The sequence below is a fragment of the Eucyclogobius newberryi genome, unplaced genomic scaffold (assembly GCF_026437365.1).
Source record: "Eucyclogobius newberryi isolate DKJ021-1_F unplaced genomic scaffold, fEucNew1.0.hap1 SCAF_7, whole genome shotgun sequence".
In the NCBI taxonomy this organism is placed as follows: domain Eukaryota; kingdom Metazoa; phylum Chordata; class Actinopteri; order Gobiiformes; family Gobiidae; genus Eucyclogobius; species Eucyclogobius newberryi.
Window position 1 is genome coordinate 6207229 of NW_027316389.1, and position 22895 is coordinate 6230123.

The 22895-nt window shown below is 44.9% G+C and overlaps 1 protein-coding gene across 1 annotated transcript; it reads left to right on the forward strand.

Annotated features, from left to right (window-relative positions):
• The first annotated feature begins 4271 nt into the window (after positions 1–4271).
• gtse1 (G-2 and S-phase expressed 1) lies at positions 4272–19534 on the forward strand. Its single transcript, XM_072435107.1, has 12 exons — positions 4272–4325; positions 4405–4462; positions 5424–6093; positions 7811–7963; positions 8904–9021; positions 12200–12523; positions 14780–14837; positions 14920–15024; positions 15538–15630; positions 17935–18148; positions 18547–18660; positions 19149–19534. The coding sequence occupies exons 1-12, from the start codon at positions 4304–4306 to the stop codon at positions 19233–19235; spliced, it is 2016 nt and encodes a 671-aa protein (XP_072291208.1). The 5' UTR covers positions 4272–4303; the 3' UTR covers positions 19236–19534.
• Positions 19535–22895: the final 3361 nt, after the last annotated feature.

The window sequence follows — 22895 nt, forward strand, 5'->3', positions numbered from 1 at the left end:
ATTTGTCAGAATCAGCCTCCGCAAAACCGTAAGCGGCGTCTCCTTCTCAGTCGCAGAATATTGCTTGTTAAGGCCTTGGCGTTTTGATCTCGGATGTTTGCAAATTTTACACTGTTGACTTTTCTTTTTTTTTAACCCTGAAAAAGAAAAACAAATCTCCAGTATTTAAAATTCCAGATCTGATTGTACAAGTTATCTTCCATAAATAACGCCATTACATTGACTGAATTCGAAATATTTATCCAGAGTTTGGGGTTTTTGACCATTTGTTTATTAAGTTATTTGACCGAGATTCTCAAACTTCTCGCATCACTTCTGAAAATATGTAATTTAATAATAATAATGATAATGATATTAATAATAATAATAATAATAATAATAATAATAATAATAATAATAAAAATAAAAATACACAAATTTGGTGTTGAACAGAATGGCGTTGGTGTAACCGGCTACACAGTTCTGCTTCTCTGCTGACATTTGCCTTAAAAACTGCTTTTTCACCCACAAACCCCCCCAAAAAACTGAGGGACTAAACTGAAAAAACAAACGAAGCTGACGGACCATAGCTGTCGCTTCTAGCTGCAGCCAGAAGGGTCGAGGGTGAGTTCCACTAGCTCCACATCCGCTTTAGTCTGAGGGCCCCTTCAAACCGCAGCGTCCAAAGCGTCCAGTTTACATTCAAAGTCTATGTAGGCGTCAAACGCCTCTTGAGTTTTCCGCGGCGCGATTTCTGCGTTTTTGCGGTGCAATTCCTGCGTTTCCGGCGCTCTTGACACTTTGGACGCACGTCCGAGGGTCGAGAGCGTCCAAAGCGTCCGACGCCGAGATGTTCAGCTTTGTCCAACTTTCTGCAGCAGATGTGCCGCAGCAGCCAATCAGAGATGACGTGCTACACACGACCCGGAAAAAGACTCAAAACAACCCACAAGATTAAAAAAAACCTTTAGACGCAGCTCTTGGAGCAAATAATGATATTGACTAAACTCTGCTCAGCCCTGAAGTATATGCGGGTCCCAGACGGGCCCCGGGGCCCATCGCCTCCACTTTTGGACTTTGTAAAGTTAATAAACCAAAGTCACAAACATTAAACCTAATTTACGCCACGAGAAAAGCAACACAGCACCCGAACCCGCGTCCGGGGCGTTTGTCTTCAAATGTACAGGCATCTAACTTCTGCGTCGGGCGCAAATTTGACGCCGCGGTGTGTACGTAGTTTAACACTAATCTATCGAACCCGATGCCAAACCCAAACCTGATCCATCTTAACAGATCCTGCAGAATGCCCACCCACGTTTGTCCCGGGCCCATCCAGTCAGAGGGCTCATATTAACCACTATATATATGACAGTTGTACAGAAGAGTATTATCCCTGTCCTGCTGCTCATACGGGACAGCGACACAGAACATTTGTGTCGACAACGCTCCAACTGAGTGCTAGATGTGGGAGATCGGGTTTGCAGTAAATTGGATCAATATATTCAGAGGGCGGCAGGCGAGCGTAGTGGTCCATGTGTCCAGTTCTTTGAGAAGATTGGTACCAGGAGTGACTGGGGGACGTCTAGGGGGGCCCTTCGTTCGGAATGGACTTTCCTCTTTTTGATGTTTTATTATATCTTGAGGGTTTGGGTTTTTGGCATGGAAAAAAACGTGATACTACTCATCATACTTACACATCTTACTCTATTAAACAGGATTACACGTATATACTCCACCTTCTATACTATTATTATAGATCAGATTGCAAACCACTCTGAGGGAACCCTTGTCTCTCCAGACGCATCAAACTCGAGGGGAAACTGGAAGAACAATAAATGGCAAATTCCACAAATGAATGAAGACTATAGGACTGATATCTGGAGGGAGACGAACCCCATCGCACGCCAACACACCCATTTCTCTAATGCGCATACAATCTACTCTAGAATAGACAATCAGAAAACACTGAGGCAGATAAAGGCACAATGTACTTCTGCGATCACGTCTACATCACTGTGGACTGTGGAAAAACTGTAAAAACACACTGTGGAGGTTCAGCGCCGGCCTGCGTAATGACTCTCTGTGGCACCAGGAGGCAGACCACCGTCACGTGTTTTGGGACCGTCCTGTGGCTCAAACATATTGGACTGAAATGAACAACGCACTGCAGACTGTTTTCGACATCGCCATCGCACTATGCACTTTTGGCGTCAGAACTCCTGCCGTGGACACAATAAACGGATACCTTTGGAGCGTACTTTTGGGTTCGGGAAAAAGGCCATCACGATGAAATGGATGAGACAAACCACACCAACGATCACGGACTGGATCGACAGAGTAGCAGACATCCGACAAAAGGGAAAAATAAATCACACTGAATTTGGATATTGACATATTTGACAGACTTTAGACCAGGTGGGACTTTTATTCTCATGTAAATGTGCCGTGATTTTGTTTCTCTGAATGTTTAGTGCTCCCCGTGGTCTTTTTATTTTGGTTTTTAGCTCTCTGGTAGCCTCAAAACCACACTTTTTCCCTCAGTTTCTGGTATCTACGTGCAAGCAAACTGATTCACCAAACCAATACCGTACCGTTTTTTTGTTTTTTGTGAGGCTCTGTCGCTTTAAGGTCGTCGTGGATATTGGATAACGCCCAGAACTCTGTGTTTGGAGGTTTTGCGTATGCTAAAAACATTACTTGCGATAGAAAATGTGAAGTGAAGAGCAGTTTTGGCCAAAATTAACTGCGTACAATGACTTTTTACGGCCCCCTGTTCTTCCACTTTAGCGATCTAGAACTGTTAACTAAAACATCTAAACTAGTCAATTGTATTCTGAATTTAAGACGTTTTAACTTGAATCGTTACATAGCTTTAAAATGGTTTGATGAGTTTAGTTGAATTGTATGTTTTTATAAAGCTTGTTTTGAGCTTGGTGTAAAAAAAAAAAAAAATCTAAAATGAAAAAAAAAAGAGTTTGTTTGGAGATTGTGAGAACTGTAATTAATTCATGTATTTTTCAGTGGTTCAAATCATTCTTCTTATCTGTTCTGTTTTGTGAACTCTAGATTAAAAAAAAGTTTTTACTAAAATATGTCCGCGATGTGTCATTTTTGATGGAAACACTGTGAAATGTGCAACGTTTGAATCTTCACTTTCCCAATCAAACACTTGAATTTTGCGTCCTCGTTCATCCCTTCTTTGTTTTCGCTGCACAAGCTTCTGACCCGTATTCCACTTATTTACAAAATGTACTACTTTCACGTGAATTGAAGAAAAGGTGAGATTTACTTAAACAATGTGATTATATAAATTGTTCTCGTATATTAGACATGGTTGTAATATGGCATTTTATTCCTATATGTCCCGCCACATTCAGCAACTTTCGCTCATATTCTGCAATTTTATGTGACTCCCAAAGTACTTTAACATAATATGATAATTTCTGTCTTGTCAGTAAAGAAGTGTGTCCTAACTCTGTACTTTTACTTCAGAATAGGGGTTTATTGCCATTTGTCGACAAACTAAATGTCCTGGTGATTCGGTACAACACAAACAACAAAACATTGAACAATTAATACTGAACGGCATGATATGTACATAATAAAATATCAAGTATAAAGTTATGTAGTAGTGCAATAGGAAGTGGTGGTATGTACATAATAAAATCTAAAGTTAAGTAGTGCAATATTACTTGTATATTTTGCTCCAGAACTCACCCTAAAATATAGATAAAACAGATATACGGTCATATCGAGGTGGGTACTGCTCAGTTACATTTATACTCAACTAAATTAGCTTGAATAACTTTTTAATAAACGTTTAATAACCGAAAAGAAACGAGAAAAAAAAGATTTCTGAGGTGCGCTTCCTTGGATTTACGGAAGATGGCGCTGACACGTCTTCTGCAATTCACAGACGAAGAAGACAGCTCCGGCCAATCAGGACGCGCGTCGGAGTCACGTGACAAACTGCAGCAGATTTGAATCGGGAGCAGTGTTTTCGTCTTTCCCAGGGCCAAAATCCCCGAGAATTTGCAAAAATATAACTTTCAGGTGTGTATTTCGTCGTCCGAACAACATTCTGGTAATAAACGAGTGTTAATCCCTCGTCGTCACTTTAAAAAACTCCGGTATTTGAGTGATTTCTGGAGCAAACCGTCACTTTCTCAGTTCGGTGAAGTTAGCGAAGCGAGCTAACGCCAGATCTTTATGACATTTTGGAATTCTACACCGCAAAATAACAAAACATCTCTTTATATATTTAGGATTTTGATAAGCTGTTTGTGTTCGCACTGGATTGGATCAGAAAAGAGGCAGAATTAGGATGGATCGCGGAGCAAACAGCGGTGAGTTCGGTTCAGTGACCGATCGATTCGACTTTTATCACGTCTAATTTAATTTTTTTTTTTTTTTCCTTCCGTTCAGATTTATTCTTTTTACCGGACGAAAAGTTTGATTTCGACGTGTCACTTTCGCCAGCCAGGTAAGAAACACTCTGACACAAAACAACAGCGTTCTAATGTGTAAATCCACTAACTTTACAATTAGACAAGCGATTAATTTAATTGCTCACTATAAATGACAACATATCTTTCCATAATAAAGGCATTGTTGAACAAAAAGAAGGGTCAAAAATCTTTCTGAATGAAGTATGTCATGTCACACTTTTGTGTTGCAATTATTGTGAGAAAAAAATCAAATCACAATTGTTCACGATTATTGAGACTGTGGCCAAACAGTTAAATCTTTAGTTTTATTTCATTCCCGTTGTTTTAACATGTGACTGTTCCTCAAGTTTGTGTATCATATCAATATCACAAAAATGTACTTTCCGAAAAGACAAAATATAGTTACATTTGTCGAAAATGGACAGATAAAATAAAGTTCTTTACATTTAGAGCTATTTTGTTCTGTATAATGAACAAAAAATACATAATTTTGCCTCTGAAACTGTCACGATTATTACTTTTTGGTTCTTACAATGAAATGTGACTTGAATAGTAACACGATTATCAATAAACTGAATAATCGTGACGTCCTTATTTCTGAGTTTTGTTAATACTCTTTATTCAAACATATTCTCTATCCGGAAGCCTTCAGTCACCACTTCTCAACTTGTTAATACTTTATAAAAGTCTCAATGTCGACTCTTAAAATAATAGTTTTCGCAGTTGTTTTAGATAATTGGTGAAAGTAAACTAGTCCTACTAAATCTACTAACTATAACTACCATATTAGTCGGAGTATAAGTCGCACCAGCCAAAAAAAGGATAATAGAGAAGAAAAAAACATGCATAAGTTGCACTGGAGTATGAAATGCGGTTGCAAGTGTGAAAATAACAAATAATAAAATACGGTATATTCAATATTTGTCCAAACGTGTAAATCACTCCCCTCAGTCTTATTCCGTTCTATTGCGACCGCTCTCCCTCTTTGCGCCGCAGCTCCACCGGCGACGACTTCGAGGACGAGGTGTTCGTCGGGCCCGTCGGCCACAGGGAGCGATGCGTCTCGGCGGGCGTCGCGTCCCGCCGCCTCGACGACCGGCCCGTCAAGTCGAGCTGGAGCCCCCTGTCGGGAGAACAGCTGGAGGCCATCTGCGAAGAGGCCCAGAAAGTGGCCGAGCAGCTGCAGAGTTCAGAGCACGCGCAGTCCGAGAACACGGACCCGAACCGCGGCGCGGCGCAAAAGGACGAGTTCGTGCGCGACGCCGAGGCCAAACTGAGCATGCTCTGCCGCCCCGTTTCCACCGTTCTCAGCCCGATCAAGAGGCAGACCTTTTGCGTACACGACAGCCCCTTGAAGCAGCTGCCTCCCGCCATCCAGAACCGCATCCTGAAAGCTTGTAGCCCCAAAACGAGCGCAGGAACGAATAATAAACAAAGCCTCAGGCCGGTCGGGAGAGCGCAGCCGACGCAGCGCGCGCAGCCGATGGCCACGAGGAGCGTCGCCAGTCCCACCGCAGGGGCCAGGACTCAGGCCAAAGCGCCACAGAGAGGCCGAACCGGGAGCGGCGTCGCTGTGGTTCTGCCCAGTCGGCCCGTGGCGCCGACGGCTCCGCGACCCGACGCCAGGAGCCGGGCGGACAAGGCCAGACTGCAGCCGCCCAGCAGAGTAAGGCAGCGGTTACGGTTTACAGTCGTGTGGGTGTGTGTGGGGAGAATGTGGTGCCACGGGACCGGGATCGCAGGCGAAATCACAAACTGAAAGGCCGCAGCTGGCAAAAATCACTATGTCAAGTCGGTGTGGTCACTCATACGTCCAGGAGTGTTTAATTTTTAGACAGAGAAAAACGGTGTCCAGATGACCACAACCGTTTCCTCTGAAATACATGGGAAATACATTAGTTTATATTTCACTTTTCTCTCAAATGTTAAGAATCTGTCTATGAAACATGCATCAATTACTAAAATCTCAATCACCCGTATTTTCTGAACTATAAGTGGCACCAGCCGCTAATAGTCCAGAAAATAAGTTGCATTTTGGGCCATATATAAGTTGCATTTTGGGGGGGAAATGTATTTGATCAAATCCAAGACCAAGAACCGACATTTCCTCTTGAAATGCAGTTTAAAATAATAACAGATGAGAGAACATGGTGAATAGGTGTACGTATGCTAACGCTAACACCTTCAGCTACATGACGTATGCTAACGCTAACACCTTCAGCTACATGACGTATGCTAACGCTAACACCTTCAGCTACATGACGTATGCTAACGCTAACACCTTCAGCTACATGACGTATGCTAACGCTAACACCTTCAGCTACATGAGGCACAAACAGAACTGTGGTAAGTGTCTGGTATGTTAACGTAACATATGAACAGTTCTTCAGATAACTATAGCATAAAGAACATGCTAACAAGTTTAGCAAAGCATCAGTTTTACCCCAAATCACTAAATCCATTGAATTCTTCTTCCTCTGTGTCACTTCTAAACAACTCCACAAACTCCAGAGGAAGAAGAAGTGCAGATTCTTCTTCTGCGTCGCTTAGAGCCTAGAGCGCCCTCTTTTGGTTGTCAGTGTGAAAACGACAAACTATCACATAAGTCTCACTCTGGCCAAAACTGAAAAAAGGTGCGACTTATAGTCCGGAATATACGGTATAAGTATATCAGGCATGTCCAAACTAGGGCCCTGGGGCCAAATGTTGCCCTCAGACCAATTTTTGTTGGCCCTCCAGCTTCCTGCCATGTCGGCCCAAACAACAAAAAGTAGTACTTTATCAGGCAGATTGATGTTATACCAACCTAATATTAATGTTCTAGGTCTAATTAAAGGTGCGGAGGCTCATCGCAACTACGTCAAATGCAAAATTACGAATGATTCACGTTGTCATTCAACAAATTTGATTTTGTCAAGCCCTCTGCCCTGTTTAAGTTTCAAGTTGCAGCCCATGGTGAAAAAAGTTTGGACACCCCTGAAGTATATATTTTTTTATTTTATCACCGCGATGTTTGTTGTTTCAATGTTTCGGCTGCAGACCAGATTCACCTTTTCGTTGTGCTACTATTTTACACAATCACTTTCTTTTAGGCAAAATAGCTTTGGATCTCACTATATTTAATTGTGCACAAACGTTATATTTAACCTTCACAGGGGCTCACAAAGGTGTTTAGTTCTCCTTTAAAGTTGTGATCATCGTAATTGTCTCTAGACTCTAAAATACACACACAAAAAGACCTTTTCATAACCGACGGTGGCATTAGTCAATTATAATGCCAAATACTGTAAATCATTGTCTGACATCTCGAATAAAAAAATATCCGCTAAACAAGTAATCGACGGTCGCAGCGCGCTGGACTCAAGCCTTTTCTTGTAACGCAGCTGTCGACCAGCTGGCGGCGCAGCCCCAACTCGAGCAGGAACGGCTCGTGCGAGGATCTGCTGTCGGACTCGGCGAGCGTGGCGTCTGACGTGAGCGACTCTTCCATGAACTCCAGCTGTTTGGGCAAGCGCGCTCTGGCTCCGCCCACCAAGGTACGGCGCCCAACCCTTCTTTTCGAGTAACACAACAACGGCTTATGTCGCTCTACGTTTGATCAATCGCACGGAACGGTATCTGTAAATCATTTTACGTTTGTGCGGTTTTCGACGTGTGCGTTATACATCGTTGTTTGCTATTCACCGTTTCACTTCTTATTTTTATTTATTTTTTAAAAAGATTTTTAGAGTGTTAAAAAGCATTTATAGAACAGTTTTGTCCATCTCGAATATACGATACACATGGTTTATCCATTCCAAAATGTAATGTAATTTACCGTATTTTCCGGACTATAAGTCACACCAGCCAATAAATGCATAATAGAGAAGAAAAAAAACATAAATAAGTTGCACTGGAGTATGAAATGCGGTTGCAAGTGTGAAAATAACAAATAATATCACATAAGTTGCTCATAAGTCGCACCCCGGCCAAAAGTATGAAAAAAGGTGCAACTTATAGTCCAGAAAATACGCTAGTACGTTTTAGACTGAGTTTTAAAGTAAACAATATTTTAATAATAAAGTGATAATCAAGCCTTCAAGTTTGCTGGGTAATTTCCTACTGTGATGTCATCAATTACAAACAGGAAGTGAAATTATAAACTTAAAAAAATGTGCTATTCTGTGAAAACATTTTTATTCTGCAAAACGGAATCTTCACTGTATTTTAGTTCCAGTCGTTTGACCTGCAGGGGGCGCGCTGACGTCTTTGTGTCTAATGGCTTTCACAGTGTCATGTGTTTTTTTTTAACTGCAAATGGCAAATAAACAAACTAAACTATAATCGTTTCAGCCCCAGAACTATTGGTATAAACTGAAATAAAAACATTGAACAAGGTGTAAAAATGTACAAACGCAGACACCACAAACATCATCATCATCTGCTGCTGCTGCTGCTGCTGCCTGGCAACAAGCCCCTGACGTGTTTGTCCTCCAGGCGGTCCACTCTGGAGTGAAGCCCCCCTCTGACGGCAGCAGACTCCGAAACACGTCCTCGTCCTCGTCCTCCGTGTCCAGCTTCAACTCCAGCACCTCCCTCTCTCCGGCAAATAAAGGTAAACGCAGTACAAATACCCGCGTTACTGTCATTTAGCAGATTCCTTTGCAATTGTACTTTTCCCGCCCCAGTCTATGTTTGTACATATTTTTAATTAAAAACGCGTGAATCTGTTCCGCTCGGACCTGCAGCAGCTAAAGCTCGACAGAAGGAGAACGGGTGCGAGCAGAGTTTAGTTGCGTGAAAGGACATTCCCGGAGGACCTTTAACCTCCGGGAATGTGGAAAAATCTTAAGCGATTACTCTAATAATGGATAGCTGCAGCCCTACGTGTCATTGTACTTCATTACAGCACACGTTTATGTACTTGTGTTCTGATTGAGCAGTGAATATGTGGAGTGTGGCTTAAAACGGCTTTAGACAGTTTTGATAGAGTTTTGTGTAAAAAGGACTTTCTTTTACTTTGATTTATGGTAAACTCAGATGTTGTTGTTATTATTAGGCCCGAGCGCCACAAGCTGGCGAGAGGCCTATTAATCTCGTAAGGCCGTGCGAAGCACGGCTGCGAAAGTGCGCACGTAGTGCGCACGAAATCGAGCGCGAAGCGCTCGCCCACTTCCAAACACTCACTAACGCACTCCTCCACTCATGCACGCCCCGTGCATACTAATTAGTTGTAGGAAAATGGAACATTACCGTTGTAAACGGGCGAAGCCCGTGCAAAAGTTCGCACTAAACGAGCACTTTACATTGGGATGACGACCGCGAAGCGGTCGTCATCCCCATATAAAGCACTCATTTGCGCTAAGTAGCTCACGAATACGTTCCCCATCTCTTGCATGTTCCGTGCATATAAGCATGTAATGCAAAAATTGAACATTATTACTGTATAGAGGGCCAAAAACACAAAGTGGGCGGAGCCCACTCAAAATTATCGAAAGTACCCGTCAGTGACCAGGGACCCACACCATGAGGTAGGAAAGCGCGAGCGCTTTCCGAAAATGTATAGTTTATGATATTTGAAAAATGGGAAACATTGTTTTCGCATCGGAATATTATTCTTTCTTTCTTTCTTTCTTTCTTTCTTCTTCTTCTCGGGACCAACCCCCCTATTTTTCACCCAGTGAACATTGACGAAAAGTCACAAAAATTTGCACACCTCTAAAAATCGTGCCTCTCTACATTCTGGCTATTTCCCTTTTCTAAAATAAAAAAAATTGGCGCGTCAGCGCCACCAAATGTACCAAAAATGCATTGAGAGATGGGAAATGACCCAAAAAAAATCTGATCGTAGAATCATGAAATTTGGCGCAGAGGTAGATGGTGACAAGAGAAGTAAAAAATATTATTACGGCAACGCCGTCCCCCGAACCAAATGTCGGCCATATTGCTTCAAAAATGGCTAAACATGACTTCGGAGTTTTTCCAAACGTCGTACTTTTACGAACTCCTCCCAGGGCGTTGGCCCTAAAAAGCTGAAATTTGGTGAAAATGCTACTGAGGAGTGGGACATCAAAAGTTATCCAAATTACATTGATACCTCTCACGGTCTCTGTGCGGCGAAGCCGCAAACTGTAACTAAAATTTCAGAAATCTCCCATATTTAAAATTTCTGCCGTTTGCGCAGATAAAGTCCGAATTGCGTCAAATTAGAATCAGTTGTTAAACTCTTTGCCCTAAACCTACTTGAAGTGAAATAAATTCATTTGGCGCCACAGCGCCCCCTACAGATTTTATATGGAGGTTAAATGTTTAGTTTTGCGAAATTATATGAAATTTGACACACAACTCAATTTTAGCATCCCCATCAAAAAAGTCAATGAGACCCATGTCATAATTGTTATGGCGTTGCCGTAACGATGACCGAAACCTCCCATGTTATTCCAATGGGGCCAGAACATGTTTACACTTTAGACTTTCACAAACTCCTCCCAGGGCGTCAGCCCTATTAACCTGAAATTTGGTGAGACTCATCTTCAGGACCATCAAAAGTTATCCACATTTTCATTCAAAGAGTCACGGTGTCTGTGCGGCAAAGCCGCACATTTTGCCAAGAATTCAAAATAAAATTGCTTTTTGATGGTAAAACAAAGGGGAGAACATGTGACAGCGTCACAGATTCAGCAGTAGGCGTGATAAAAGGACAATTGGGGCGCGTTAGCGCCCCCTCCTCTTGCGGCGTGGCGGCGGTGTGGCGGCGGCGTGGCGAGGGCCGATCATTGCCGCTTGCGGCTATATTTATTATTATTATTATTATTAGCTGTGGACAACTACCTTTACTTGTCATCTTCAGTACTTTTTCCACAGTAACTCTTAGTGTTGGCATTGTTTTTCTGTTTCCAACTGTATCAGGGACATTATAAAGTAAGTTTTGTTAGATATAAACATATAAACAAACACATACAGTATTTTCTGGAGTATAAGTCGCACCAGCCAAAAAATGCATAATGGAGAAGAAAAAAACTTAAGTCACACTGGAGTATGAAAAGCAGTTGCAAGTGTGAAAACAACAAATAATATCACATATAAGTCGCTCCGGAGTATAAGTATACAAGTATAAATGTAAGTATAAGTTGTACTCTGGCCAAAACTATGAAAAAAGGTGCGACTTATAGTCCGAAAAATAGGGTAAACATGTTGCAATTAGAGCTGGGTTTCGATTCAAATTTCAAGAATCGATTCGATTCGGATTTTTACGTTTCAAAATCGATTTTTTTTCCGATTTCTCAGATTCCATCCGATTCGCTCCAATTTCAATCTGATTTCCGATTCGATCCGATTTCGATTCGGGGGTTAATGTTATTAAAAATGAAAAATGTATTTGAACCGTTTCCTTCACTTCATGACTGTGTAGAGAAGCAACATATTAAAACTAGTATTATATCAATATTAAACAGCAAATCTTACAAGTATTGGTAGTTACTGATGTAAGACTGATGAAAAGGTTAAGGGTCAATCTACCTTCAAGAAAGAGAATCCAGAAGTCCTGAAAAATCTCACTGGGGGAAATATAGAAAAGAATTTTTAAATTAAAAAAAAAAAAAAATCGATCTTTGGACGTACGAATCAATAATTGGTCATTAATATGCGAATCGATTAAAAATCTGAAAATCAATTATTTCAACCCAGCTCTAGTTGCAATCAAAGGTAAGAGCGGTCAGAGAATGTCCACTGAAAACAACTAAACGCTGTTATTGGGAGTTTAACCTCATCCGAGTCTCGTCTTTCTTCTTTAGTTAAACTGAACTCGTCTCTGAACTCGTCTCACGTCCCCAAACCGAGCCGCAACCCGGGCCGCCGCTCCGTGGTCGTCCAGCCGCAGCCGGACCGGCCCTTCCCCCCCGCAGCCGGGCGCAGGTCCCTGAGCGCCCAGACCCGAAAGCCCTCCAACCCGACGCCCCTGAGGCGACCCGAGTCCACCACGTCGGCCCAGACCCCGGGCAGGAGGGGCTCGGGCCGGACCGGGCCAGTCGCCGCCGTGACCCGGCTCCAGAGCGGCCCGACGAGCAAGCCCAAAGCACCCGCCCTGGTGCTGCCGACGCCCAACGGACCCGTGCAAGGTGCGGGACAAAGTGTAGAGTGTTTCTACCCTCTCTCGCCCCCATTTCACACTAGAGACAGATTTATTGGTCTGCTGTTATTGAGCTGATATGTCACATGTTCATTCTCCAGCAGAGGGCGATCTTTTGTTTGTAGCTTAGCAAAACGGAAGCCTCTGGAACCAATGAGGCCTCAATAACGTCACAAAGCTACCAAATACTGCCATCTAGTGAGGATTTGAGTGTAATACATAAAATATAAAGTGTGTTTTGACCGTTTCTGTGCCGGTGTGTGTGTGTGATCTAGAGCCGTCATGATTATTCAGTGAATCGATAATCGTGATGATTCAGGTCACAATATAATCATAAGGACCAAAAAAATAAGAACTGTGATAATTTTAGAAGCAAAAACGTAAAGACTATTTAGTTCAATCTCGTTCAAGAAGATATGTAAAGAACTTTATTTTATCTCGATAATCGTGAATAATCGTTAAATCGTGATGTTTTTCTTACAATAATTGTAACACTAAAATGTGATATGTGAACTAAAGTTGGTTGCTCTGTTTCCCCGGATTGTGAACTCATCGGTCAATCTCGAATTTCACACTACAGCGATCCGGACAAATGAAGCCAGAAAATATTTTACAAAAAGGATAAGACCAAATAAAATAATTAAAAAATATATCATAGGGCTACCCCAAATAACTTGTTTGCTGTAACCCGAGTCAACATTTTTTAAGTGGGTTGGTCGGTAGGCAAATTCTTATTTTTTTTACTTTGAAGGCAAAAAAAAAGATCAAAATTTTGTCATTTTTTTGAGTCGGAGTGACCACCAGGGGTCAGGCTTCAACAGTCCAGGGGTCAGGCTTCAACAGTCCGGGGGTCAGGCTTCAACAGTCCGGGGGTCAGGCTTCAACAGTCCAGGGGTCAGGCTTCAACAGTCCAGGGGTCAGGCTTCAACAGTCCAGGGGTCAGGCTTCAACAGTCCAGGGGTCAGGCTTCAACAGTCCAGGGGTCAGGCTTCAACAGTCCAGGGGTCAGGCTTCAACAGTCCAGGGGTCAGGCTTCACCAGTCAACAGTCCAGGGGTCAGGCTTCACCAGTCAACAGTCCAGGGGTCAGGCTTCAACAGTCCGGGGGTCAGGCTTCAACAGTCCGGGGGTCAGGCTTCAACAGTCCGGGGGTCAGGCTTCAACAGTCCGGGGGTCAGGCTTCAACAGTCCGGGGGTCAGGCTTCAACAGTCCGGGGGTCAGGCTTCAACAGTCCGGGGGTCAGGCTTCAACAGTCCGGGGGTCAGGCTTCAACAGTCCGGGGGTCAGGCTTCAACAGTCCGGGGGTCAGGCTTCAACAGTCAATGACAGAAAACGTCTCTATCAATCCGATCGAGAGACTAAATCTCACGATTTTCAGTTATTTCAATCAACCTTTTGTACGCCGCTATCCTTTATTTTGGTAGCGAAGGCGAGCGCGGGGAACATGCGGGGGACACGGACGCCGCCATGTTTGTTGTGATGACGCTGCTGGGGGTGTTTCAATCCTAGAATGCATTTGCGTAAGTCAAATTTCACACCCTGACAGAGGGTGACATTACTATGGACATGTCAGTGGTGCCGAAAAGGGCAAACCAACTTGTCAAAAGTAATATGATGAAACCTACGCGCGCTCTGTTTCATTATAGACACATATGGAGGACTGAAAATGAAGCCGCGCATGCAGTGCGTTATCAGTCCTGTGGGATGAAAGACAAGTTTACCAGCGTGATAAAAATATCAACACAGCGGTTTAGAAAAGACCGGTCGGTGAGTCGGCGAAATAATTGAAAAATAAAAGATTTTGACGTTTTTTCACCTTTTTTTTTTTTTTTTTTTTCAGTCGGCTAGTTTCATAGCAGGTCGGTCGGGTTACGGCAAACAGACATATTATTTTGCCTAGCCTCGTCAATAAATGTTTTCTCTTTTTAAAAAATAAAAACAATTATTATTCGTTTTAGTATTGGACCTGTTGTACCAGTATTTAATCACGTTAAACTAATCCAGATCTCTATTTCAGATCGTGTTTTTTGAAGTCAAATTCCAGATTTACTCGTTTTCTATTTCGTGATTTGCCGAGGTCATTTTATCACCTTAACGACGGCAGACTTTGCACCAAATCAAACTGCGATTTCAATATTCATCCTCTGCAGCTCAAGAGCGATTCTCGGACTAGTTCAGCTGTTAGTTTTGCGTTTTTTAACTCCGAAATGTGGACATTCTCTGATTCTGCTTCGTCGTTTCCCAGGTTCGCCTTCGAAGATTTTAAAACCGAAGAGACTGCTTTCCATGAAGAGCGTCGACTGGTAACGCTCGCTTTTGTACTTCGCTCGGTTCAGCAGTTCGCTCGGTCAAATGTTTCAAACCCTGTAAACGTCTTCTTCCCAGTCTCCATCAGAAGCCTGCTCTCCTCGCCCTCACGCCCTCCGGTGGCGGCGGCAGCTCACTACAGCTCAAGCCCCATCGCCCTTCGGCTCTGCCCACGCCCGTCAGGTTTGTCACTCGCCACATTTACCACGCCCACTCGCCAGCATAGTGTATTTATCTACATGATTGATTATTGATGATGATTTAAAAGCTCTGCAGCTGAATAAAGGTTGAATTTTGGCGTCTGAAGGCTTCTAGATTGAGAAAATGTACTTATTGATAAAAATAACAAATTGCTTGTTATATTTTGCATTGTGTAACGCTGGCATTTTTGTTTTTAAAAAAGGTGTTTTGTAAGAGTTTTGCTGTCGTTATAGTCCAGATCAATTACAATGATCAAATAAAGGGAATGAAGCGATTAATCAACTAATGAAGTCGACTATAATGATAATGAAAATATTTTGAGCCTTCTGTCAACGTTTTATCTGATTAAAGCAGGTAAAAGTCTCGATGTACAACAGAAATACCCGTTGTCCTGTCGACTTCTAAAATAATAGTTCATCTTTTTTTAAATGCACAAACTAGTTCCATCTACTTATATAACTCCTAATTTTTTTTTTTTAACACAATCTCTTCTAGGTCCAGAATTTCGAGACTCCCCCAGGCCACGCCCACGAGGAGCCCAGTCCGCCCAGTCGACGTGCCGCCGACGCACGACCGCGCCCCTGCCAGGTAACGCACGACCGCGGCCATGTAACGCACGGCCGCGCCCCCGCCAGGTAACGCACGGCCGCGCCCCCGCCATGTAACGCACGGCCGTGCCCCCGCCATGTAACGCACGGCCGCGCCCCGCCAGGTAACGCACGGCCGCGCCCCCGACAGGTAACTCACGGCCGCGCCCCCGACAGGTAACTCACGGCCGCGCCCCCGACAGGTAACGCACCACCGCGCCCCCGCCAGGTAACGCACGACCGCGCCCCCGCCAGGTAACGCACGGCCGCGCCCCCGCCATTTAACGCACGACCGCGCCCCCGCCATGTAACGCACGGCCGCGCCCCCGCCAGGTAACGCACGGCCGCGCCCCCGCCAGGTAACGCACGGCCGCGCCCCCGCCATGTAACGCACGGCCGCGCCCCGCCAGGTAACGCACGGCAGCGCCCCCGACAGGTAACTCACGGCCGCGCCCCCGACAGGTAACTCACGGCCGCGCCCCCGGCAGGTAACTCACGGCCGCGCCCCCGACAGGTAACGCACGGCCGCGCCCCCGACAGGTAACGCACGGCCGCGCCCCCGACAGGTAACGCACGGCCGCGCCCTGTTGAGCCAGACGTTTCTCCCTCAGAGCGAAGTGTTAAACCGTCTGTAACGCGTCGGATTTAACGTAACCAAATGGATGAAAATGTATGCGTCGCTATGAGCTTGTTCTGTCGCGTGATTGGCTCCCACATTTTGACCGGCGCTGGTGTTCTACGACGTCAGTCCAGCAGAAACGATGTAGGAATCAGTTTGCGTGTGACAATATTATGAGCAGAGAATGTGTATATATATATATATATATATATATATATATATATATATATATATATATATATATATATATATATATATATATATATATATATATATATATATATATATATATATATATATATATATATATATATATATATATATATATATATATATATATATATATATATATATAAATAAATAAAAACTGTTGCTACAGTGTCCCGTAGCAACTAAGGACGTCCCGATATCCGGTGTGAGTTGGGATTGTTGTGAGAGAAAACGTCACGCTTTAACAATTATTCACGATTATTGAGAACTTTAAAGGTTAAGTTAATGTGTTAAATGTGACAAAAACGTCCAGATGCCAAAAAATAAAGTTTTAAAAAATGGGCTGTAAATTTAACAAAAAACACTTAATTTTGCTTCTAAAATTGTCACGATGATTATTAAGATATTCACTTCTGTCCTCATGCTCCGCCCCTAACGACGATGCGTTATTGAGTAATATGGTGATGATGATGATGAGAATATACACGATGAAGAGTCCATTAGACATTCAACACGAGATCGCTTGTGGAGCCACTCGAGGCGAAGTTGATTGTCTTGTTCCAGGAAAACCATTTCAAATCTAGAGGGGAAGTGCGGGCGTGGCACAGAGGCTTGGTGTAGCCTTCATAAACCCGGCCTGATGCGTAAATGGTATTGTAGGCGAGGTTTTTACAATTTTCTAATGTTGACTTTATTTAGAGTATTTGTTTGGTGTATTCATTACCTGTTGTACATATAAATGATAGTTTTACACCAATCGAGCAGGTACTTGCGGAGAAAATGTTGAAATATCTGTAGAAAATGGTAATAGTGGCGTGTGCGGTGCAATCCTGATGTACTTCTCTGTAAACCAGTACAACATGGGCGTTCATAATGAGTTTCAAGTATATATCTTGTGTAAAGAGGCCCCCGTAGGTACAAGGTCACGACAGATGAGGTATAACTCATCTGTCGAGCTCGGCCGGACACAAGTTTGTTTTTAAGACGTCGACTGGGACTTAAACCAGATGTGGCTCGTGAGGCGGGAGGCCTGCAAAAACATACTCCCAAAAAATGACAGGACGTGACCTCACACCAAGGCGTTTCTGTCAAAGTGTATGCAGTAACAACTTTTTTGACCTAAACATGAATTCAACAAAATAAAGTCGCTCGCATATATTTTTATTTGTCAAAAAAAAAAGACCTGAGAGGAGTTTTGGCCCAGTGGTTGCTGGGTAATTTCCTACTGTGACGCCATCAATTACAAACGGGAAGTGAAATTTTATACCTAAAAAAATGTGCTTTTCTGTGATAACATTTTCATATATTTTTTTCTGTGCAAAATTCGAAATATATTTATCTTAACTGTATTTTAATTCAATGAGTCGTCTGAGCTGTAGGGGGCGCTCTTACTACTTTTGTTTTGCTGTTTTATGTTTTCTTGCTGATTCAACTCTCCAGACACTGACCAAACAAACCTAAATGTTCTTTCTTTAGTTTAACTCCCACTGAGAGCCCGGAGTGTGCAGAGGTCCCCCTGATCCAGCCCTTTAACCTGGAGGAGGAGGAGCCCGCGCAGCCCCCGCCCACCATCGCCGAGCCCGACCGATCGGAGGGCAGCGCCGCACCTGACACGCTTTGCCCGGGCCAGTCGCAAACGAGGAAAGAAGCGGCCGAAAGCGAGCTGAAAGCAGAGGCGGTCAGTAAAGAGGTGAGTACTTTCTGCTGTAGCGGTGTTACGCTCTGTCACCCTCTGTCGGGCTCTTGTCACCCTCTGTCGGGCTCTTGTCACCCTCTGTCGGGCTCTTGTCACCCTCTGTCGGGCTCTTGTCACCCTCTGTCGGGCTCTTGTCACCCTCTGTCGGGCGGGCTCTTGTCACCCTCTGTCGGGCGGGCTCTTGTCACCCTCTGTCGGGCGGGCTCTTGTCACCCTCTGTCGGGCGGGCTCTTGTCACCCTCTGTCGGGCGGGCTCTTGTCACCCTCTGTCGGGCGGGCTCTTGTCACCCTCTGTCGGGCTCTTGTCACCCTCTGTCGGGCTCTTGTCACCCTCTGTCGGGCGGGCTCTTGTCACCCTCTGTCACATGAGTCCTGTGTTTTGGTGGTTCCAGGTTCTTCTTCTGGACCTCCCGGCTCCGGTGCTTCGTCCTCAGGAGAAGCTGCTCATCGACTTGCGCCACACCCCGGACCTGATCCGGAACAGAACCGGCCCCTCCGCCTCCGAGGTAGAACAGAGTGGCACGAATACTCCAGTTATGACAAATACTCAGCTGTAACTATGGCAACAGTGGCACAGTTATGACGAGGAGCTAACGCGTTACAGCTTTTTTGTACACGCTTTTAGCTCGCGTGCTCAAAATGCCTTCAAACAATGCTGCGTTCCAGTTGTTCTCGGAGCTCGTCGCCCCCTGCTGTCTGAAGGTGATAAACCAGCCTGCGCCGACACCGATCTGAGAAATATTTGGCGATGTTAAATGTTTTTGTTTGTGATTACACCGCCTCGTTTCAATAAAAAAAATACTATCAACCTAGCTGCAGGGGGAGCTCTAGCGCCAAAGTTCGCCAGTTCTGCTTTCAAATGTGCATTATAAACATTTTTAAAAAGAGTAATTTTTTTTTAGTTAATGTTTTTTTTATGATTTTATTAATTTTTAAGTGTAATTTTATTTATTCATAATTCTTTCCCCCTTAATATTTCCCTGGTCCTTTTCAGCTCATCGACCTGAGCTCTCCTCTGATCAAGTGGAGTCCAGTCGACAAAGAGAAGAACGACGCTCCACTCATCAACCTGTCCTTCTGATCCCGGACTAGAACCGGACCAGAACCAGATTATAACTGGATTGGAGACCCAAGACTAGACCTGGACTACTCTGGACAACCCTCAACACCAGCGAAAAAGAAATCAGCAGCTTCGTTTTATACCGAAAATACTTTGATTTGAATGTTTTTATCTGCCTTTGAATAAATGTCTTTGTGGGTTTGAGCTGCTCGTTGTGTTACATTTTCAATATTCAATTCAGTTACTTTTCTGTCTCGAAACGTCAAAATCATTCCACAAACACGGAAAATCCTCTCTTCTATTGCGCTAGTTTTTCTAAAATGGGAGATAAATGTAAATGTGTAGATTAATAATAAAGTGTTTTATCAATCTGAATGTCCTCTTTCTTCTCACTAATACTTCAGATACTCTACTTTTAACCACTTTGTTTGATACTAAGTGATACTGTGAAAATACCATGAGTTTTGTCTTGCGTGCCCTGGGTGCTTAAGGGTGCACTGTTTTAAGGGTGCACGGTGGCAAAGGCGGTTAGCGCTCTTGCCTCCCAAGAAGGAGATCATGGGTTCGATTCCCGAACCAGACCAACATTACATGATCTCTCTAGGTGGAGTCTGCATGTTCTCCCCGTGTTACCGTGGGTTCTCTCCGGCTCCTCCCACCGTGCAAAGACATGTATGTGTTAGGTAAAATTGGTGACTAAATTGACCCGAGTGAATGATTATCTGTATGTCTTGGCCCTGTGACGAGTTGTGACTGTCCAGGGTGCACCCCGCCTAAGGCCCAAAGTCACATAGGCTCCAGTCACCTGCGACCCCAAATGGGATAAAGAGGTAGAAAACAAATGTGTTTTAAGGGACAATAGTTTTACCTGTGAATCAACACTTTGTCTCTGCCCAAGACGCTGACCTCGCGTTCCATCCGTTATCGCCTCATTTGCATATTCCATATTCATATATCACTTTAGTTATTTGGTCATTATCTTCATCTAATCTTCCTAAACCACATTTGGTAAAGTGTTCATTCATTTCCAGAAAAGGGGTCAATGTCACGGTTACGTTCTCACAAACCTTCAGCTCAACGCGCAAATTAAATTTTGATTAATTCATTTAGATATTGATAAGAGTTGTTTAATGCTGAATATACGGCTGGTGCCCCAATTTACTCTTAAAACATGAAACCCTGAATGCCCCGCCCCCTTCACAAGTGGGAGGACATTCGTAACCTTAGAGTACTTGTACTAGTATAATACCTACAACTTTTACATTTCTGTTTATTAAAGAAATAATAGAGCATTTGGGCCGAGCATTTGCCCCGCCCTGTTGTTTCCAAGAGGCCGCCACTGCCACTGAGCTACTGCCATTGAGCCACTGAGCTACTGCCACTGAGCTACTGCTATTGAGCCACTGCCACTGAGCTACTGCTATTGAGCCACTGCCACTGAGCTACTGCCATTGAGCCACTGCCACTGAGCTACTGCCATTGAGCCACTGCCACTGAGCTACTGTCATTGAACCACTGCCACTGAGCTACTGCCATTGAGCCACTGCCACTGAGCTACTGCCATTGAGCCACTGCCACTGAGCTACTGCCATTGAACCACTGCCACTGAGCTACTGCCATTGAACCACTGCCACTGAGCTACTGCCATTGAACCACTGCCACTGAGCTACTGCCATTGAGCCACTGCCATTGAGCTACTGCCACTGAACCACTGCCACTGAGCTACTGCCATTGAGCCACTGCCACTGAGCTACTATCATTAAACCACTGCCACTGAGCTACTGCCATTGAGCCACTGGCACTGAGCTACTGCCATTGAGCCACTGCCACTGAGCTACTGCCATTGAACCACTGCCACTGAGCTACTGCCATTGAGCCACTGCCACTGAGCTACTGCCATTGAGCCACTGCCACTGAGCTACTGTCATTGAGCCACTGCCACTGAGCTACTGCCATTGAACCACTGCCACTGAGCTACTGCCACTAAGCCACTGCCACCGAGCTACTATTGAGCCACTGCCACTGAGCTACTGCCACTGAGCCACTGCCATTGAGCCACTGCCACTAAGCCACTGAGCTACTGCCATTGAACCACTGCCACTAAGCCACTGCCACCGAGCTACTATTGAGCACCGGCCACTGAGCCACTGCCACTGAGCTACTGCCACTGAGCCACTGCCATTGAACCACTGCCACTAAGCCATTGCCACCGAGCTACTATTGAGCCACTGCCACTGAGCCACTGCCATTGAGCCACTGCCACTGAGCTACTGCCACTGAGCCACTGCCATTGAACCACTGCCACTAAGCCACTGCCACCGAGCTACTGCCATTGAGCCACTTAACCATTGCCACTGAGCTACTGCCATTGAGCCACTGCCACTGAGCTACTGCCACTGAGCTACTGCCATTGAGCCACTTAACCATTGCCACTGAGCTACTGCCATTGAACCACTGCCACTGAGCTACTGCCATTGAGCCACTGCCACTGAGCTACTGCCATTGAGCCACTGCCATTGAGCTACTGCCACTGAACCACTGCCACTGAGCTACTGCCATTGAGCCACTGCCACTGAGCTACTGTCATTGAACCACTGCCACTGAGCTACTGCCACTGAGCTACTGCCATTGAGCCACTGCCACTGAGCTACTGTCATTGAGCCACTGCCACTGAGCTACTGCCATTGAACCACTGCCACTGAGCTACTGCCACTAAGCCACTGCCACCGAGCTACTATTGAGCCACTGCCACTGAGCTACTGCCACTGAGCTACTGCCATTGAACCACTGCCACTGAGCTACTGCCATTGAGCCACTGCCACTGAGCTACTGCCATTGAACCACTGCCACTGAGCTACTGCCATTGAGCCACTGCCACTGAGCTACTGTCATTGAGCCACTGCCACTGAGCTACTGCCATTGAACCACTGCCACTGAGCTACTGCCACTAAGCCACTGCCACCGAGCTACTATTGAGCCACTGCCACTGAGCTACTGCCACTGAGCTACTGCCATTGAACCACTGCCACTGAGCTACTGCCATTGAGCCACTGCCACTGAGCCACTGCCACTGAGCTACTGCCATTGAGCCACTGCCACTGAGCTACTGTCATTGAGCCACTGCCACTGAGCTACTGCCATTGAACCACTGCCACTGAGCTACTGCCACTAAGCCACTGCCACCGAGCTACTATTGAGCCACTGCCATTGAGCCACTGCCACTGAGCCACTGCCATTGAACCACTGCCACTAAGCCACTGCCACCGAGCTACTATTGAGCCACTGCCACTGAGCTACTGCCACTGAGCCACTGCCATTGAGCCACTGCCACTAAGCCACTGAGCTACTGCCATTGAACCACTGCCACTAAGCCACTGCCACGAGCTACTATTGAGCACCGGCCACTGAGCCACTGCCACTGAGCTACTGCCACTGAGCCACTGCCATTGAACCACTGCCACTAAGCCATTGCCACCGAGCTACTATTGAGCCACTGCCACTGAGCCACTGCCATTGAGCCACTGCCACTGAGCTACTGCCACTGAGCCACTGCCATTGAACCACTGCCACTAAGCCACTGCCACCGAGCTACTGCCATTGAGCCACTTAACCATTGCCACTGAGCTACTGCCATTGAGCCACTGCCACTGAGCTACTGCCACTGAGCTACTGCCATTGAGC

Bases quoted from the DNA above. Each gene is read 5' to 3' on its own strand.
- gtse1 (XM_072435107.1), top strand. From the start codon at position 4,304: ATGGATCGCGGAGCAAACAGCG. The intron at 4,326-4,404 runs GTGAGTTCGGTT...CCTTCCGTTCAG, and splicing joins GGATCGCGGAGCAAACAGCG to ATTTATTCTTTTTACCGGAC. The intron at 18,661-19,148 runs GTAGAACAGAGT...GGTCCTTTTCAG, and splicing joins CCGGCCCCTCCGCCTCCGAG to CTCATCGACCTGAGCTCTCC.